Source organism: Chlorocebus sabaeus, chromosome 20, assembly GCF_047675955.1.
Source record: "Chlorocebus sabaeus isolate Y175 chromosome 20, mChlSab1.0.hap1, whole genome shotgun sequence".
Taxonomy (NCBI): Eukaryota; Metazoa; Chordata; class Mammalia; order Primates; family Cercopithecidae; genus Chlorocebus; species Chlorocebus sabaeus.
The window spans coordinates 15,775,417-15,794,484 of NC_132923.1; the positions used below are offsets into that span (position 1 = coordinate 15,775,417).

General features: G+C 40.9%; 1 protein-coding gene across 2 annotated transcripts in view; it reads left to right on the forward strand.

Annotated features, from left to right (window-relative positions):
* The window catches only part of RNF115 (ring finger protein 115), an 81,355-nt gene that overhangs the window by 23,989 nt on the left and 38,298 nt on the right, over positions 1-19,068 (forward strand). Inside the window, exons 2-4 of one of the 2 annotated variants that reach the window (XM_007977299.3) lie at positions 11,607-11,665; positions 13,556-13,607; positions 16,016-16,073. In XM_007977299.3, coding sequence (XP_007975490.1) covers positions 11,656-11,665; positions 13,556-13,607; positions 16,016-16,073 — 120 coding nt within the window. In that variant the 5' untranslated portion in view covers positions 11,607-11,655. The remainder of the gene's footprint in view (positions 1-11,606; positions 11,666-13,555; positions 13,608-16,015; positions 16,074-19,068) is intronic. The other variant, XM_007977298.3, reaches the window with a different exon arrangement.

The window sequence follows — 19,068 nt, forward strand, 5'->3', positions numbered from 1 at the left end:
GGATTATAGGCGTGAGCCACCATGCCCGGCCTAAAGCTCCTTTTCATCCCTTGGGCTATGTTCTGGTTTTCTATTATTGCCTAACAAGTCTATCCAAAATGTAGTGGCTTAACACAATAACTTATTATTATCTCTCATGTTTCTGTGGATTGACAGGGTTCAACTGGACACTTCTCCCCTTAAGGTCTTTCATGTGGTTGTGGTCAGATGGTACCTGGAGATGGGGCCATCTGAAGACTCTGCCCTAGGCTGGATCCAAGATGGTTTTTTCCTTTTACTTGTCTGATGTCTCTGTGCTCTTTGAGATGGTCTGTCTATCCATCAGAGTAGCCTAAACTTATGTGACTGCTCAGGGTTCCAAGAGTTAGGAAGTAGAAGTTGCCAGGCAGTTAAGGGCTTTGGAACTGGCACAGTATTGTATCAAAGAAGTCACAGGGCCTCCCAGATTCAAGGGGCTTGAGAAATAGACTCCATGTCTTTAAAGGGAGTGGGAAGGTCACATTGCAGAAAAATATATGGGCTGAGAGATCTTATTGGGGCTGTCTCTGGAAGGTCATCTGGGCACAAACAATTTTTTCCTTCATTTTTTTGTCTGTAAAATAGCAGTAACAATATTTACCTCACAGAGTGGTTAAGTGGAATAGCACAGTGTCAAGTACAAATTGTGTTTGGTAAATATAAGTAGACTTCCCCCCTTAATTCTAACATAACAAATTACTTCTGATCTTCTACTTTAAATGGCCACAAGTTTGCTCAGTATATGGTTTGGTTAACTGTTTCTTGACCCAACTACGTTTCTCAGACTGTTGTAACTTAACAACAAAACAAACTTTATCATGGAAAATTTCAAACACATCAAAGTAAAGAGAATACCACATTAACAGAATAAAGGACAAAAAACTGTATGATCATCTCAATTGATGCAGAAAAAGCATTTGACAGATCCAGCACCCTTTCATGATAAAAACACTTAACAAACTAGGAATAGAAGGAAACTCAGCATATCGAAGTGCATTTATGAAAAGCCCACAGTGGCCTGGGCGTGTTGGCTTATGCCTGTAATTCCAGCACTCTGGGAGGCCAAGGTGGGAGGATCGTTTGAGTCCAGGAGTTTGAGACCAGCCTGGGCAACAAAGTGAGACCTAATCTCTGCAAAAAATAAACATAATTAGTCAGGCATGGTGATGTACGCCTATAGTCCTAGCTACTTGGGAGGCTTTGGTGGGAGGATTGGTTGAGCCTGCAGTCAGCCAAGATTGTACCACTGCACTTCAGTCTGGGCAACAGAGCAAGACCCTTCCCACCCTCACCTACCCCCCTACCCGACAAAAAAAAAAGCCCACAGTGAACATCTTATTCAGTGGTAAAAGACTGAAAGCTTTCCCCCTAATATCAGGAACATGGCAGAGATGCCCATTCTTGCCACCACTATTTCAAAATAGTATTAAGAGTCCTGACCAGAGCCAATTTAGGCAAGAAAAAGAACTTAAAATCACCCAAATTAGAAAGGAAGAAGTAAAATTATCTTTGTTCACAGATGATATGATTTTATTTGTTGAAAACCCTGAGGCTGGCCGCAGTGGCTCATGCCTGTAATCCCAGCACTTTGGGAGGCCGAGGCAGGCGGATCACGAGGTCAAGAGATTGAGAACATCCTGGCCAACATGGTGAAACTCCGTCTTTACTAAAAATACAAAAATTAGCTGGGCATGATGGCAGGCACTTGTAGTCCCAGCTACTCGGGAGGCTGAGGCAGGAGAATGGCGTGAACCTGGGAGGCAGAGCTTGCAGTGAGCCGAGATCGCGCCACTGCACTGCCAACCTGGGTGGCAGAGCGAGACTCCGTCTCAAAAAAGACGAAAAACAAAACATAAATACTGCTGAAAAGAATTAAAGAGCTTACAAATAAATAGAAAGACATCCTGTGTTCATGGATTGGAAGACTTAATATTGTTAGGATATGAATTCTGCCCAAAGCAGTCTATAGATTCAACAGAATACCTATCAAAATCCCAACAGCATTTTTTTTTTGCAAATAAAAGTTTCATCCCAAAATTAATTTGGAATCTCAAGGTACCGCTAGTAGCCAAAACAGTTTTGAAAAAGAAGAACAAAGCTGGAGGACTCAAACTTTCTGATTTCAAAATATATTACTAAGCTATGGTAATAAAACTGGTGTGGTACTGGCATAACAACAGACATATAGACAATGGAATAGAGACTCCAGAAATAAACCCTTGCATATGTAGTCAGATGATCTTGGACAGGGGTGCCAGGACCACTCTGTGGAGCAAGGACAGTCTCTTCAACAAATAGTGTTGGGAAAACTGGACTTCCACATGCAAAACAAAAAGTTGGACTCATATTTTACGCTATATATAAAACCCAAAGTGGATTAAAGACCTAAACATAAGACCTAAAACTGTAAAACTCCTAAAAGAAAACTTAGGGGAAAGGCTTTATGATTTTGGATTTGGCAGTGATTTCTTGCATATGACACCATAAGCACAGGCAACAAAAGCAAAAATAGACAAATGGGACTGTATAAAACTTAAAAACTGTGGTGCATCAATGAACACAATCAACTTGAAAAGGCAACCTGTGGAATGGGAGAAAATGTTTGTAAATTGTGTATCTGTTAAAGTATTAATGTCCAGAAAGTAGAAAGAACAACAACTCAACAACAAAAGATCAAATATACAGATTAAAAAATAGGCAAATGACTTGAATAGTCATTTCTCCAAAGATAATAAACCAGTGGTCAAGACGCATTTGAAAAGATGTTCAACATCACTAATCATCAGAGAGATCAACATCACTAATCATCACTAATCATCAGAGAGATCAAAACCACAATGAGATATCACCTCACACCCATTAGGATGCCTTCTATTAAAAAAGAAACAGGGAATTATGAGTGTTAGTGAAGATTACGAGAAATTGGAACCGTTCTTGTGCACTGTTAGTGGGACTGTAAAATGGTGCAACTGTGATGGAAATCAGCATGGCAGTTCCTCAAAAAATTAAAAATAGAATTACTATGTAATCCAGCAAACTCACTTCTGTATATGTATCTAGAAGTATTCAATGCAGGGCCTCAGAGATATTTTCACACCTATGCTAATAGCAGTACATTCAGGATAGCTGTGAGGTGAAAACAACCCAGATGTCCTTGATGAATAAATAAAATATGGTATATACACACAATGGAATATTATTTAGCCTTAAAAAGGAAATAAATCCTGTCACATGCTGCAGTGTGGGTGAACCTTGAAGATATTAAGTGAAATAAATCAGTCAAAAAAAGACAAATACTGTATGCTTTCACTTATATTAGGTATTATTAATTAAACACCAGGGGTGTATTCTAGGTCATGCGGCTTGCTGCGCAGAAAGCCAGTCACTGAGACAATGAGTATTGCCAGGGAAGGAGGTTTTAATTGGGTGCTGTAGCTGAGGAGACAGGAACTCAGTCTCAAATCCATCTCCCAGGCTGACTAAAATTAAGGGCTTCTATAGCAGGGAAGAGCTGTAACTACATGCAGGAAAACAGGAATTAGGGAGAGATAAGGAAGAGAAGTTGGTCAACAGGAAGCAGGAGGTCACTTAGGCAGTCATGATGCGTTGAGGGGTCTGAGGTTTCATTATTTAGATGCAGTGATCTGGTAAGTTTCAGTTCCTTGATACCATCTGGGAGACCTGATGGTTTCCTGAGAAAGGAACTCAGATAAGACAAATGTAAGTTTTTCACGTTTTAAGACTGGGAGGGTCAATTTCTATTTTTTTCAAAAGAAACTATAATCATCAGTTCTGTGGGACAGTTGGGTTGTTGGTGTCAGTATCAAAAATTACAAATTCATAGAAACAGAGGTAGAATGGTGGTTACCAGGGAATGAAGGGGAGAAATGGGTTGTTGTTGTTTAATGGGTATAGAGTTTCAGTTTTGCAAGATGAAAAGATTCTGGAGATGTTTCACAGCAATGTGAATATACTTAACACTTCTGTTACACTTAAAAATGGTTAATGTGGACCGAGTGTGGTGGCTCATGCCTGTAATCCCAGTATTTTGGGAGGCTCAGGCAGGCAGATTGCTTGAGCTTAGGAGTTCGAGACCAGCCTGGGCAACATGGTGAAACCTCATGTCTACAAAAAATACAAAAATTAGCCGGGTGCAGTGGCATGCACCTGTAGTCTCAGGAAGCGGAAGTTACAATGCGTTGAGATGATGCCTCTGCGCTCCAGCTTGGGTGACAGAGGGAGACCCTGTCTCAGGAAAAAAAAAAAAAAAAAGGCAAATTTTTATGTATTTTCTACCACAAAATGTGTAGACAGAATAATATAACGAATCTATATGTATACAGTTTCAACAATTATCAGGTTATAACCAATCTTATTTCATTTCTGTCCTCATCTAACGCCTTGTCTGTTGATTAGTTTGAAGCAATTGATAGAGTTTTTGAGCTCTTAGAGTGAAGGGGTGGACCCTTAACATAGCTGGAAATCATGGGAAAGCTAGTGACTTGTGTGAATCCAGAAGAAAAGTGGTACTAGTAAGTGGAGTGATGTGAAGCCTTTATAAGGAAAATCTAGAAACAGGAAATACAGTATCTTTATAGTATCATTTTGGGGTTTCCAAGTATCTAAGAGGCAGATTAAAGAAATGGAAGTGAAATAGTTTTCTGAGACCAGACTTTGTTCTGAAATCAGACTACTAAAGTATGTAAGATACAAATGTGCATTTTTTACTTTGATAATTAGAGAATGAAGATCTTGTATATTCTAAAAAGTTCTCTGTTGTTTCTGTAATGTTGATTGCAGGAGGATAGTCCAGGCTGTGATGTTTATTTTATAATTAGCTACTTTTATCAAGAATAATTAACAGAGCATTTGGGAAGAGTTTTGGCTTTTCTTCCCTGAAATCAAAATATAACTATTTAGAAAGCTTTGATTGTTGCTTATAAATGGAAGGAGTACTTGTCACTTCCAAATGACAGGAAGAACCATAGAGCACTTCTACAGTTTGATTTATATCTCTGAAGTGTCATGTTCCTGTGAAGGAGCTGTAGTGGTTGACAGCCTGGTTCCTAGAACTGAGGAGGCGAAGCCAGCTGAGCTTCTGGATTGGGTGGGGACTTGGAGGACTTTTGTGTCTAGCGAAAGCATTGTAAATGCACCAGTCAGCAGCTCTGTGTCTAGCTAAAGGATTGTAAACACACCAATCAACACTCTGTAAAAAGGTACCAATCAGCGCTCTATAAAATGGACCAGTCAGCGCTCTGTAAAATGGACCAATCAGCGATCTGTAAAATGAACCAATCAAGCGGGATGTGGATGGGGACAAATAAGGGAATAAAAGCGGGCCATTCTCAGCCCAGTTCAGCAAGCCGCTCGGGTCGCCTTCCAAGTAGTGGAAGGTTTGTTCTTTCGCTCCTGGCAGTAAATCTTGTTGCTGCTCACTGTTTGGGGCCGCACTACCTTTATGAGCTGAAACACTCACCTGGAGGGTCTGTGGCTTCATTCCTGAAGCCAGCGAACTCACGAATCCACCGGGAGATACAACTCCAGAGGCGCAACCTTTAAGAGCAGTGACATTTCCTGCGAAGGTCTGCGACTTCACTCCTGAAGTCTGCGAGACCACGAACCAACCGGAAGGAGTAAACGCTGGACACATCTGAACATCTAAAGGAACAAACTCCAGACACACCATCTTTAAGAAGTGTAACACTCACCGCGAGGGTCCGCGGCTTCATTCTTGAAGTCAGTGAGACCAAGAACCCACCGGAAGGAGTACATTCCGGACACAGAGCCGTGACTGGGATCATGTGAAGTGGGGACTTCATGTGATCCCCATCCGAGATGACACCACTGCATTCCAGTCTGGGCGACAGAGTGAGACTCTGTCTCCAAAAAAAAAAAAAAAAGAAATTAGACGCCCCTTGCCATACAGAAAGTTAGGGAAATAGTGTTCTAGTTACAGGAAGCTTTTGGGCAATGCTAAGCTTGATGAGTTTGAAGAATTAAAAGAAGGCTAGTTTGTGACTAGAACACACTGAGGGAGGGGAGAGGTGGGTAGTCTAGAATGAGATTGTCAAGTTGAGCACAGGCCAGCCTTGTAAATCGTGTTAAAGAATTTAATTTTAAGTGTTTTTGTAAATAATTGAAAGATTTTAAGCTGGGTAATGACGTGGTCTGTTTTATGCTTTAAAAAAGATGGTTCTTTTTTGATTTTAGATTGGAAAGGACTAAATGAGAAGCCTGACACGACTTAAGAGGGAAGATACTCAGGCTGGGCGTGGTGGCCCACGCCTGTAATTCCAGCGCTTTGAGAGGCTGAGGCAGGCAGATCACTTGAGGTCAGGAGTTCGAGACCAGCCTGGCCAACGTGGCAAAACACCGTCTCTATTAAAAATACAAAAATTAGCCGGGTGTGGTGACACATGCCTGTAATCCCAGCCACTCTGGAGGCTAAGGTGGGAGAATTGCTTGAACCCAGGAGGCAAAGATTGCAGTGAGCCAAGATGGTGCCACTGCACTCCAGCCTGAGTGACAGAGCAAGACTTCATCTCAAAAAAAAAAAAAAAAAAGGAAAAAGAGGGGAAGATATTTAGTGCTCAGAGCCAGTACTGGCTTGGGTTAAGGTAGCGGCAGCAGCACAAGGAGTATGTAGATTTGGGAAATGTGTTTGTGTTTGGAGTACCAGGATTTGATGGTGGGAGGTGAAAGAGAGGCGTTAGGAATGACCCCTGGGTTTCTAGTATGAGCAAACTGGTATGCCACGTCTCGAGGGGGGTGTGTGTGTGTAAGAGAGAAAAAGCGTGTGAGAGAGCTTACATATAAGAGTGAGTGAGTCTGGAATTCAGAAGACTGGCCTGGGATAGAGATATACATTTGGGGGGAGTTGGCATATAGAGATATTTAAAGCAATAGGAATGAGTGAGAGAGGGAGAGAGAAGAGGGCCTAGCACTGTGGTTTCATTTTACTATTGACTCTTTTTTTGAATTTAATCTTAGACATTAGAATAGATAAGGTTAGCTCTCCAAAATCAGTCTCATTTGCATTCGGCATTCAGATACACTCGTGTATGTATGTATGTATGTGTATATATGTGTGTGTGTGTGTATATATATACACACATTTTTTTTTTGATACGGAGTCTCACTCTCACCCAGACTATAGTGTAGTTGTGCCATCACAGCTCACTGCAGCCTCAACCTCCTGGGCTCAAGCGATCCTTTGGCCTCAGCTTCCTAAGTAGCTGGGACTACAGGCATGTGCCACCATGCCTGGCTAATTTTTAAATTTTTATAGAGACGAGGTCTCACTATGTTGCCCAGGCTGGTCTCAAACTCCTGAGCTCTAGCAATCCTCCCGCCTCAGCCTCCCAAAGTGTTAGGATTGTAGGTGTGAGCCACCACGCCTGACCAGATAAGTTTTCTTAATGGGAGAGACAGGGAGGGAGTTGCAGCTTTCTGGGAGGGTAGGGGATGAAGGAGTAGAGGAGGACTCAGGGATTTATATGGTCCTCAGATTACTTTATTTCTGGAGTAGTTTACAGTATGCCTGTTGTGAATATGTCTCATCCTTCATGTGTGTAGTGGGGAAAAAAAGTTGAGTTTCTGATCTGTAGGTAAAGTTGATATTAATAGTTATCTAAAGTTTTCTACATTCTGACCCCTATCTGTCTGTCTGCATATCCACATTCATACCACTCCCAACCTCCATGCATGCTGTTTTCGATCGTCATGGTCCTAAACCTATTATTTCCTTTTTCATTGGACAAATTATTTTAGGTCTGTGTTTCAGTCAGAGCTTTCCCTAGTTCTCCCAGGCAAACTCTGTATTTGTTTCTGTTTCCAGTGTTCATTGATTATAGCAATTATTGTATTAGATTCGCTGTTTCTTGGTTTGACTGTCTCCTCAAGAAACTAATCTTTCTGACATGAGGGATTTTTTTTTTTTTTTTCCTTTTTAAAAAGCATTTGAGGGCCAGGCATGGTGGGTTATGCCTGTAATCCCAGCACTTTGGGAGGATCACTTGAGCACAGGAGTTTGAGGCTGCCATGAACCGTGATTGTGCCACTGCACACCACTCTTGGTGACAGAATGAGACCCCATCTCTTTAGAAAAAAAGCATTTGAGTGTTTGAATTGCCATCCTGTCTTTCTTTGAAGAGTCGAATACAGCTTACATCATCTTCAGGTAAAACAAAATTTAGGGTCAGAAACTATAGGGCATAAGAAAATAGTTGAACTGGGCACAGTATCCCATGCCTGTAATTCCAGCACTTTGGGAGGCCAAGGTGGGCAGATTGCTTGAGCTCAGGAGTTCTTCCAGACCAGCCTGGGCAACATGGTGGGACCTTATCTCTGCCAAAAATACAAATAGCTGGCCATGGTGTGTGCCTGTGGTCCCAGCTGAGACCAGGAGGATTGCCTGAGCCCTGGAAGTCAAGGCTGCAGTGAGCCGAAATTGTGCCACTGCACTCCAGCCTGGGCAACAGAGTGAGATCCTGTCTCAAAAATAAATAAATAGATAAATAAAGAAAATGGTTGAAAATGTCTTTCCTGTGCCTTTGGAGTCCAGGATGAGGTTAAAAAAAAATGTTTCCCAGATCTATTTTCATAGGTAGTTAAAATATACTCTAAAAAATTACTATAAGGTAGTCTCTAAAGTGTATTCTTATCCCCAACGCTTGATACTATTTAAAAGAAAGATTTATTATTGAAGGAAATAGAAATTGACTTCATGGAATTGTTTTGGTTATTTGAATTGTCATTTCTGTAGGGTATTTGAGAATGTTTGGTTTTATTTGGAATCATTGATAAACAGAAGATAGATTAGAAATATTGTACCGCTTCTTTGTTCCTAGTCTACAAATTGATTTATGCTGTTACTCAGTTTATGTCTCTCTCTTTTTTTTTTTGAGGTGGAGTTTCGCTTTTGTTGCCCAGGCTGGAGTGCAGTGGTGCAATCTTGGCTCACTGCAACCTCCGCCTCCCAGGTTCAAGTGATTGTCCTGCCTTAGCCTCCTGAATAGCTGGAATTACAAGCATGTGCCACCACGGCTAATTTTGTAATTTTTTTTTTTTTTAAGTAGAGATGGAGTTTCTCCATGTTGGTTAGGCTGATCTCAAATTCCCGACCTCAGATGATCCACCTGCCTGGCCTCCCAAAGTGCTGGGATTCCAGGCATGAGCCACCATGTCCGGCCCAGTTTATGTCTCTTGTATGTATAGTAAAAAGTAGCCGTCTCTTTCTTTACATAGTAAAAAGTAGCAGTTTCTTACTTTTTTTTTTTGAGACAGAGTCTGGATCTGTCACCCAGGCTGGAGTGCAACAGCACTATCTGGTCTCACTGTAACCTCTACCTCCTCGTTTCAGGAAGTTTTCCTGCTTCAGCCTTCCAAGTAACTGGAACTACAGGCACACGCCACCATACTCCAGCTAATTTTACATTTTTAGTGGAGATGGAATTTCACTCTGATGGCCAGGGTGGTCTTGAACTCCTGACCTCAAGTGATCCGCCCACCTTGGCCTCCCAAAGTGTTAGGATTACAGGTGTGAGCCACCACGCCCAGCCTAAAAGTAGTGGTTTCTATACCTGTCATTATCATAATATTTTACTGCTTTGAGATATCTATATATCTATATATCTATCTATATATATATATATATAGTGGAGCTTTTTTTGTTAGATTTGAAGAGAAAATTAGACAATGAATTCATTCTAATTTAAAACCAACCTAAATTTTAGGCCAGGCGTGGTGGCTTACGCCTGTAATCCCACCACTTTAGGAGGCCAAGGTGGGCAGATCACCTGAGGTTAGGAGTTCGAGACCAGCCTGACCAACATGGTAGAACCCCGTCTCTACTAAAAATACAAAATTAGCTTGGCATAGTGGCAGGTGCCTATAATCCCAGCTACTTGGGAGGCTGAGGCAGGAGAATGGCTTGAACCTGGGAGGGAGAGATGGCAGTGAGCTAAGACCGTGCCATTGCACTCCAGCCTGGGCAACAAGAGCAAAACTCCGTCTAAAAAAAAAAAATAGGCCGGGCGCAGTGGCTCACGCCTATAATCTCAGCACTTTGGGAGGCTGAGGCGGGGGGATCACCTGAGGTAGGGAGTTCAAGACCAACTTGACCAACATGGAGAAACCCCGTCTCTAGTCTCTACTAAAAATACAAAATTAGCCGGGCGTGGTGGTGCATGCCTGTAAACCCAGCTACTTGGAAGGCTGAGGCAGGAGAACCCGGGAGGCGGAGGTTGTGGTGAGCCAAGATCGCACCATTGCACTCCAGTCTGGGCAACAAGAGCGAAACTCCGTCTCAAAATAAATAAATGAATAACCTAAATTTTAAAATAAAGAAAAAAATCTTTGGCACTCTACCTTTCAGCTGTCAGTGGAAACCACTTAGGTAACTATGAAACAATTCTGCAAATATTTTATGGAATTCTGTATTTGCCAGAGTATAATAGAAAAAACTAGGCCGGTACTGGACTGGTCGTGGTTGCTTATGGCTGTAATCCCAGCACTTTGGGAGGCCGAGGTGGGTGGATCACCTGAGGTCAGGAGCTCGAGACCAGCCTGGTAGCCTGGTAGCCTGGTCAACATGGTGAGATCCCATCTCCTCTAAAAATACAAAAATTAGCCAGGAGCTTGAGACCAGCCTGACCGACATGGTGAAACCCCGTCTCTACTGAAAATACAAAAATTAGCCAGGAGCTTATAATCCCAGCTACTCGGGAGGCTGAGGCAGGAGAATCACTTGAACCCAGGAGGTGGAGGTTGCAGTGATCCGAGATCATGCCATTGCATTGCACTCTAGCTCCTGAGGTCCTGGGCAAGAGAGCAAGACTCCATCTCAAAAAAAAAAAAAAAGGCTGAGTATGGTGGCTCATGCCTGTAACCCCACCACTTTGGGAGGCCTAGGCAGGTGGATCAGCTGAGGTCAGGAGTTCGAGACTAGCCTGACCCAACATGGAAAAACCTCATCTCTACTAAAAATACAAAATTAGCCGAGCGTGTTTGTGCATGCCTGTAATCCCAGCTACTCGGGAGGCTGAGGCAGGAGAATCATTTGAACCCAGAAGGTGGAGGTTGCCGTGAGCCAAGATCATGCCATTGCACACTCCAGCCTGGGCAACAAAAACGAAACTCTGTCTCAAAAAAAAAAAAAGAAAAGAAAAAAGAAGAAACTAGGCTGGGCTCAGTGGCTTATGCCTATAATTCCAGCACTTTGGGAGGTTGAAGCAGGAAGGTCCGTTCAGGAGTTTGAGATCAGCTTGGGCAACATAGCAAGACCTCATCCTCTACAAAAAATAAAAAAAATTAGGCATGTTGGCATATGCCTGTGGTCCTAGCTACTCTGAAGGCTGAGGTAGGAGGATCTCTTGAACCTGGGAGATGGAGGTTGCAGTGAACCATGATCATACTACTGCAGTCCAGCCTGGGTGACAGATCACAAAAGAAAAAAAATACTACTCGAGTCAGCAAGTACATACCGCATTTCAGAGCCTCAGCTTGTATACTGCATGTTATTCTGAAACTACAGATCTCACTTAGCTTTCTAATGAAAAATTTTTGTTTCTTCCTTTCTTTTATAGGAATATATTTGTCCCAGATGTGAATCAGGCTTTATTGAAGAAGTGACAGATGATTCCAGGTATTGTACAAGCTCATGAATAAGTCAGACATTATATTATCAAAACTATTTTCTCTCAGCATGGACTGAGTAAATTGAATTTGTTTTATAACTTACACTCTACAGAGAGAGCAAGAGTGAGAGAGAGAGAGAAAGAGAGTGTTAGTGAGTGCATGAGCTTGCACAAAAGAGGGCAGAAGAATGGGAGAGGAAAAGAAAGAAAAATGGGAAAATTTGGAAAGTAATAAGATAGCAGATGTGGTGATATGCACTGCTTCTGATTGTATGTGGTGTTCCATGTACAACTGTACGCATGTCAGAGTAAATCTGGTAAGTTTTCATTTATTAGCTGAGACTTGGGGGCTTATCTTAGATTATTAGTTGGTTTTTAGTGACCACTCTGATGCCTGAAGGTAAACTGCTGTTATACCTCTTTGGTGGGTTAGGGAGTGACTTCTGACATAGATACCTAATCAGGTAAACAGGCTGTTCTAGTCAGGGAAGCTGATTGTTCCTCTACTTTGAGGAAGCCTTGAGTCTCTTGTTCTTATTAAGATTATTTGGCCAGTGTGGTGGCTCATGCTTGTAATCCCAACACTTTGAGAGGTCGAGGTAGGTGGATCACCTGAGGTCAGGAGCTCGAGACCAGCCTGGTAGCCTGGTAGCCTGGTCAACATGGTGAGATCCCATCTCCTCTAAAAATACAAAAATTAGCCGGGTATAGTGGCGGATGCCTATAATTCCAGCTACTTGAGAGGCTGAGGCAGGAGAATCACTTGAAACTGGGAGGCGGAGGTTGCAGTGAGCCAAGACTCCAGCCTGGGCAACAAGAGCGAAACTGTGTCTCAAAAAAAAGAAAAAAAAAAGATTGTTGCTGTCAAACTTAGGCCGTCTTTCCAGTGTAATATTAATATATGGGTTTGCAATGCTTGGAATTTGTTCTTATTGGCCTTAGTAAAGGTATACAGCTGATAAAAAGGGGAAATATTTCTGGAAGTGACTTACATATTCTTTTTTTGTTTATGTGAACAAAACTATAAAATGTGTTTTCTTGTTTTTTTTTTTTTTGTTTTTTGTTTTTTGTTTTGAGACAGAGTCTTGCTCTGTTGCCAGGCTGAAGTGCAGTGGTTCGATCTCGGCTCACTGCAACCTCTCCCTCCCGGGTTCAAATGATTCTTGGGCCTCAGTCTGCCCAGTAGCTGGGATTACAGGTGTCTGCCACTGTGCCCTGCTAATTTTTTTTGTATTTTTAGTAGAGACGGAGTTTTGCTGTGTTGGCCAGGCTGATCTCGAACGCCTGGCCTCAAGTGATTCATCTGTCTTGGCCTCCCAAAGTGGTGGGATTACAGGCATGAGCCACTGTGCCCAACCTAAAATCTTTTTTTTTTTTTTTTTTTTTTGAGACGGAGTCTCACTCACTCTATTGCCTAGGCTAGAGTGCAATGGCACGATCTTGACTCACTGCAACCTCTGCCTCCCAGGTTCAAGTGATTCTCCTGCCTCAGCCTCCCAAGTAGCTGGGATTATAGGCACCTGCCACCACGCTTGGCTAATTTTTGTATTTTTAGTAGAGATGGGGTTTTACCATGTTTGCCAGGCTGGTCTTGAAGTCCTGACCTCATGATCTGCCCGCCTCAGCCTCCCAAAGTGTTGGGATTACAGGTGTGAGCCTCTGCACCTGGCCTAACCTAAAATTTTAATAAATTTTAAAATAGCATTGATAGGATGGCCTCTTTTGGTAAACACAATGGCACGTTTGTTCTTTTGGGGCTATTTGGTTAAACATTGGTCTGAAAATTGAAGAAATGCTGACTAGTCAAAAAGAATCTGTAATCTGAAGCATCTTAATCTTGGAGTGACTTTGGAGATTTTAATGGCAGTAGGTAATTCCTTTACTGTTACTGTTGGCAGAATCTAAAGTTGAAGGTACCTTCCACTACCAGGAAAAACTACACATTTTACAGTATGTACTATTAGTTTTACTTTACTAATGATTGGTGATTATATGTGTAAACATGCTGGAGCTTCTGGGGCAATTTGTGGCATGGGATCTATTTTGATACAGTTAAATGTCATCTTGGTTTTAAATAGTACAATACCAACACTAAACCTTTAAGATTAGCATGACTGCAAAATTAGCAGTTTTGTGTGGATGGCATGCTAACTTGGGATAGCTTTTTGTTTGTGCCATTATAATTGCATCAAATACTTATTTCAGGCACTTATGCTCTGCATGTGCTAAATAAAGGATATATTGGTTGTGGGGGAACAATTAATGGGCTTATTTTTTGCCAAGTTTTCAAGTAGTAACCCTGGTTTCTTTAGGCAGATAGTACTTTTATGCAAATACAGTTATAAGTGAGAATGAATAACTATAGGATGAATCTTTGCCTAGCAGGGAACTATGGATTCTGTGGTTTTTGTTCTTAATTCTTTTATGTGTCTTTGTAGATCAAAGGTTGTCTTATATAGGTGCTATTGGTAGCAATTTACTCATACAGACTGTGTGTTTTGAAAGAGATTAGTGTTTTACATGAAAGAAGAAATCTTTTTCTTAGAATCCTTGTTTTAGAGGCAGTATGGTATTTCCTTCTATAAAGTTCATAAATACTTGCTGATTTAAATATTTAGCAGTTGCAGTGGTAAGTAGTGGAAGGGTAAAAACCAGTAAGAGGAGGTCCTCGCATGTAAATATTAGATGGTGGGCTCCATCTGCTCTTAAACTTCCATGTAGAGGAGCACACTGTAAGTTTTCTTAAGCTTTGTAACATTTCTCAGAACAATGTGGTGCTTTCTATTATCCCTTCTCTATGATTAGCTCTATTACTCTTAAAATGTAAAGGAATTTTAAGGAAAGCGGACAGTGAGGTAGCTTCAGGGAGAGCAGAACCCCAGAAGATAAGAGTTGCAGTTTCAATTACCAAGGATATTTAAATCCCTGAAACTGTGTAGTAAAGGCAGGAAGGAAGAGTCCTGGAAACCTGTCTGGGCTTAAGCAATCAAATGGATACATAGCCACTCAACTTAGTTTTTTATGGTATGTGGTAGTTCAATTAGCTCTTTTTTTAGCATAGATGTACAAGTACTTTTGGGCTTGTTATACATTTGGAGTGATTTTTACAAAAGTGGTTTTCTGAAATGGTTTCTAATCATGGAATAAGGCTTGAGAATGATTGCATAAAGAATGGCATTAGCTTTGCTTTTTCACTTTTGGTTTCAGACTAACTAGGGTGTGTGTGTTTCCTGAGTGAGCTCAGCACAATGCCTGCATTGGTATTGTAATCCTATAGATGAAAACTATTTGTAGTAGTTTGTGAACTTATAATTGGGGTGAGTGTTTGTATGTTTGTGTGCTTAAGTGTGTCTCTTGAGGTAAAAGTGGTATCCAGCAGTTCCTGTGATTCTTTCCATTCCCCCTTCCTCGATGTGTTAGCTTGTTTTCTTTGTTCTTTGCAAATTTCATGAGGACAATGGGATTTAATATTTCTCTCCACTCTTCAGGGTCTTTGGGAATAGATAGTTATTTTATCATTTTCACGTGATTAATTCAACAACTTTTATTTTTGAGTATCAATATAGAATATTGACATTGCAGGGTTTTTAAAGGTGATAGTACTGTGTAATGTCTGACACTTAATGAACACTCTACGTGTATTTGAGAGGCATTAATAAATTGCAGTCTTTGCCTCGTGAATTTATATTGATGAAGGAGGCAAATGGGTTGAAATGGATGCAGCACATCCTAGATATTTATAATACAAGGTAGGTTTTAGAATCAAAGTGAGAGTGCAGAGAGCTGTGGAAGAGTCTTATTTGGTTGGTGAGTACAGAAAGGCTTGATGGAGGAGGTAGCATTTGAGATGGGTCCTGAAAGGTGGGTAGGGGGAGAAATATTTATTGAATCCTTTTATAGTGTTTTAAATACAGTACCAGGCCCCTTACGTTACTACATTTAATCATTCCTAAGACATATTAACTATTGTAGCTGCACATGTTTTGTTCATCTGGTGGTTGAATGGTTTTTTAGTGAAACATTTTGTTTTGTTAGTGTTTTTTGAGGATAAATGTTTTTCTTTTGATAGGTCAAATCTGAATTGCATTGCTGGCTGTGGGTCCTTCTTCCTTCTCTATGGTGACTTCTCCAATTTTCACTGGATTTAGCCTTGAAAATCACTTGATTTTGTGGTTTATGATTCTTCTCATAGATTAATTTACATGCCAGTTATTCATAATTTCCTTTATAGGTGTTGTGTTGGGATGAGTTGTTTTTCCTTATTGGGCTTTGTTCTCATTATGCCATTCTATATTTAGCTTCTGGGAGGGGAGCTTATTCCTGGGAATAGAATCACCACTCATTCCTTTTCTCTTTAGTTTTTTAGGTGGTGGCGGCAGTCGGATAGACAATAGCACAACAACACATTTTGCAGAGGTAAGTTTTCCTTTAGCTGTAGGAATTCTTTAAGAAGTGGTTAGGTGTTAAAATCATGGCAGATACTAATTTTCCAGTGTGGCAAAACATCAGAGTTTAACTGAATGTATAAGAAAAAATGTGGGCCAGAGTAACCCTTGGGAAGGTTTGTGTTTTCAGTAACTGGGACTTGAGCATGTTACCTTTGATAAACCCTTGGTTAGGAGAAAGTAATAGCCTCAAGCTGTATTCTTTTAAACTGGTAATGTTTTAAATTCTTGTTTTCTACTTTGTTATTGTACATACAGTGTGAGAATAAAAAGCTTGTGCTGTTTTTGAAATAACAGTGTTGCAGACTCTGCTTTAGTGGTGTGACAACCAGGTAAAGTGCAGGCCAGGATGAGTTGTCGAAGTCACAATGAAATAGTCTTCAACCTTGTACAGAGGTACTGGTTTCCAGGGCTTACCTTTAGTCAACACAGTAGTTTGGTGTAGATTAAGGATACATTTACTTGCCTTTCAGATCCCAAGATGGGGTCTGTAAATAATTTCTATGTCTTCTTATAATGTGGTGTCCATATTTTTTGGGAAAAATCTTAACTGTGATTTGAAAATGGGGTATTAGTCTTCATTCTTGAATACCATTTTATATTAAATCCAGAGTAATTTTTTTTTTCACTTTGTCCATTGACCTAAAGTTTCTTTAGTTGTCTTTTTTTAAAAAAAGAAACCATTGTAACTATTTTTAAGTGTATAATTCAGTGGCATTAGTACTCTCTGTTTTTAATCACTTAGAGACTACAGCCCAGAAGGTACAAACCTGCCAGCCTACAAAAAACACTGATGTTTTTCTTTTGCTTGTTTGTATGTGTACCCTATATTGCCATACAACTTGTTCAGCTCTAGAAAACTGACAGATGCTAAAATTAAGAAATAAGTTAAATCCCATAATCAGGATTTCTTTGTTTTAGGATCACATTAACCTTTTCCAGAGATAGCTGAAGTGCCTAGAGAGATAGCAGAATATTTCACTATTTTGTATGTAAATTGAAATTGTACTAGTAGTATATTTGAAAAGTCATATTTAAGAAGAAGCCTGTAAAACCCTAAGCTTCTTTCCCTTATTATTTGAAAATTGTTTTAAGACCTGTAGCCCCCACATTTTGATGTTGTTAGATTTACCAACATTGTGTGGGTAATGGTCCAGTTCTATTTAGGGTGGTTTTTCTGCTTATGGTCTGTACTACTACTTAATATCCAGTATTAAGAGTTTTGGTTAACTCTGAACTGCCCAGGTTGATAAGAGTGATTCCAGACAGATCATGTTTTGAACTTCCATTTTTATTTTCTCATTTTAATGAACTGAAAAACGTTATTTAAAATGTATTCTGGGCCAGGCATGGTGACTCACGCCTGTAATCTCAACACCTTAGGGGCTGAGGTGAGCAGATCACCTGAGGGCTGGAGTTCGAGACCAGCCTAGTCGACATGGTGAAACCCCATCTCTACTAAAAATACAATAAATTAGCTGGGCATGGTGGCATGTGCCTGTAATCCTAGCTACATGGGAGGCTGAGACACAAGAATTGCTTGAACCTGAGAATTGCTTGAGGCAGAGGTTGCAGTGAGTTGAGATTGCACCACTGCATTCCAGCCTGGGTGACAGAGCGAGACTCCATCTCAAAAAAATAAAATAAAATAAAATGTATTCTGTTTGCCAGTCCTGGAAGCCTTTGTGATTTCAGTATTCTTTTCTCTTGTGTGTGCTATTTGTGATAACACAGATTGTCACTTACTGATTATGCATATGCAGAAGAAGAAATTTCATTTGATTTTTCTTTAGTATTCTCTTTTAGGTAATGGAAATAGATTGGTCTGCCAATTTTGTAGATATGACTCACCAGGAAGAGATGCATTGAGTAAGAAGAAAAATAAATATATGTAGTCAGTTACCTAACTTTAGTAATGCTAAATCTGACACTGATGGCATGAGTTATCCTTCAGGTGTTAAAGTAATTTTGCTGATTCACAGCTTGTAACTTCGTGTTCTTTAGATGTTGCCAGGGATTTTTAAAAAATTAGCTAAGAAGTGTATGTGTGTGTGTGTGCGTGTTTGTGTGTGTGTGTGTGTGTTTAAGAGATGGGGCTTTACTGTGTTGCCCAGGCTGGACTCGAACTTCTGAGCTTAAGTGATCCTCCCACCTCAGGTTCCCTAGTAGCTGGAATTACAGGCAGGTGTCACTGTGCCTGACTAAAAGTATATATTGAATGTTTCATACATAGCACTCTCCTAGAAATAGGGCCAGGAAGTAAGTGTCATGGTTGCCTTGCCTGAAGGGAACTTAAAATTTAGTTGTGGAGCAAGTGAAACACTTAAGAAAATAGGGAAAGCTGGGCGTGGTGACTCACGCCTGTAATCCCAGCACTTTGGGAGGCCAAGGCGGGTGGATCACCTGAGGTAAGGAGTTTGAGACCAGCCTGGCCAACGTGGTGAAACCCCATCTTTACTAAAAAATACAAAAAATTAGCCAGGCATGGTGGTGGGCGCCTGTAATTCCAGCTACTCAGGAGGCTGAGGCAGGAGAATCGCTTGAACCCAGGAGGTGGAGGTTGCAGTGAGCGGAGATTGCACCACTGCACTCCAGCCTGGGCAATGAAACTCTGTCTCCAAAAAAAAAAAAAAAAAGTGTACAGAGTATAATAAATTTATTGTGGGATATATGTAACAAGTATAGTAGAAGGAAGAGATAAGGTGGGCCATGGTCTTGAGGAGAGGTCATGTAACAGTCAGTGATTAAGAACACAGCCTCTGGAACCAAACTGCCTGAGCTCAAATCCTGTGTCTGCCACTTACTGGCTGTGTAACCTGGGCAAAGTTACTTAGAATCTCTCAGTGCCTCTCTTGTTTCCTTGTCTGTAAATGGGGGGAAATAATCATCCTTTCCTCATAGGGATGTTATGATGATTAAATTGAGTTAATACATGCTAGGTGTGTAGACCTCAATGTGCCTACCGT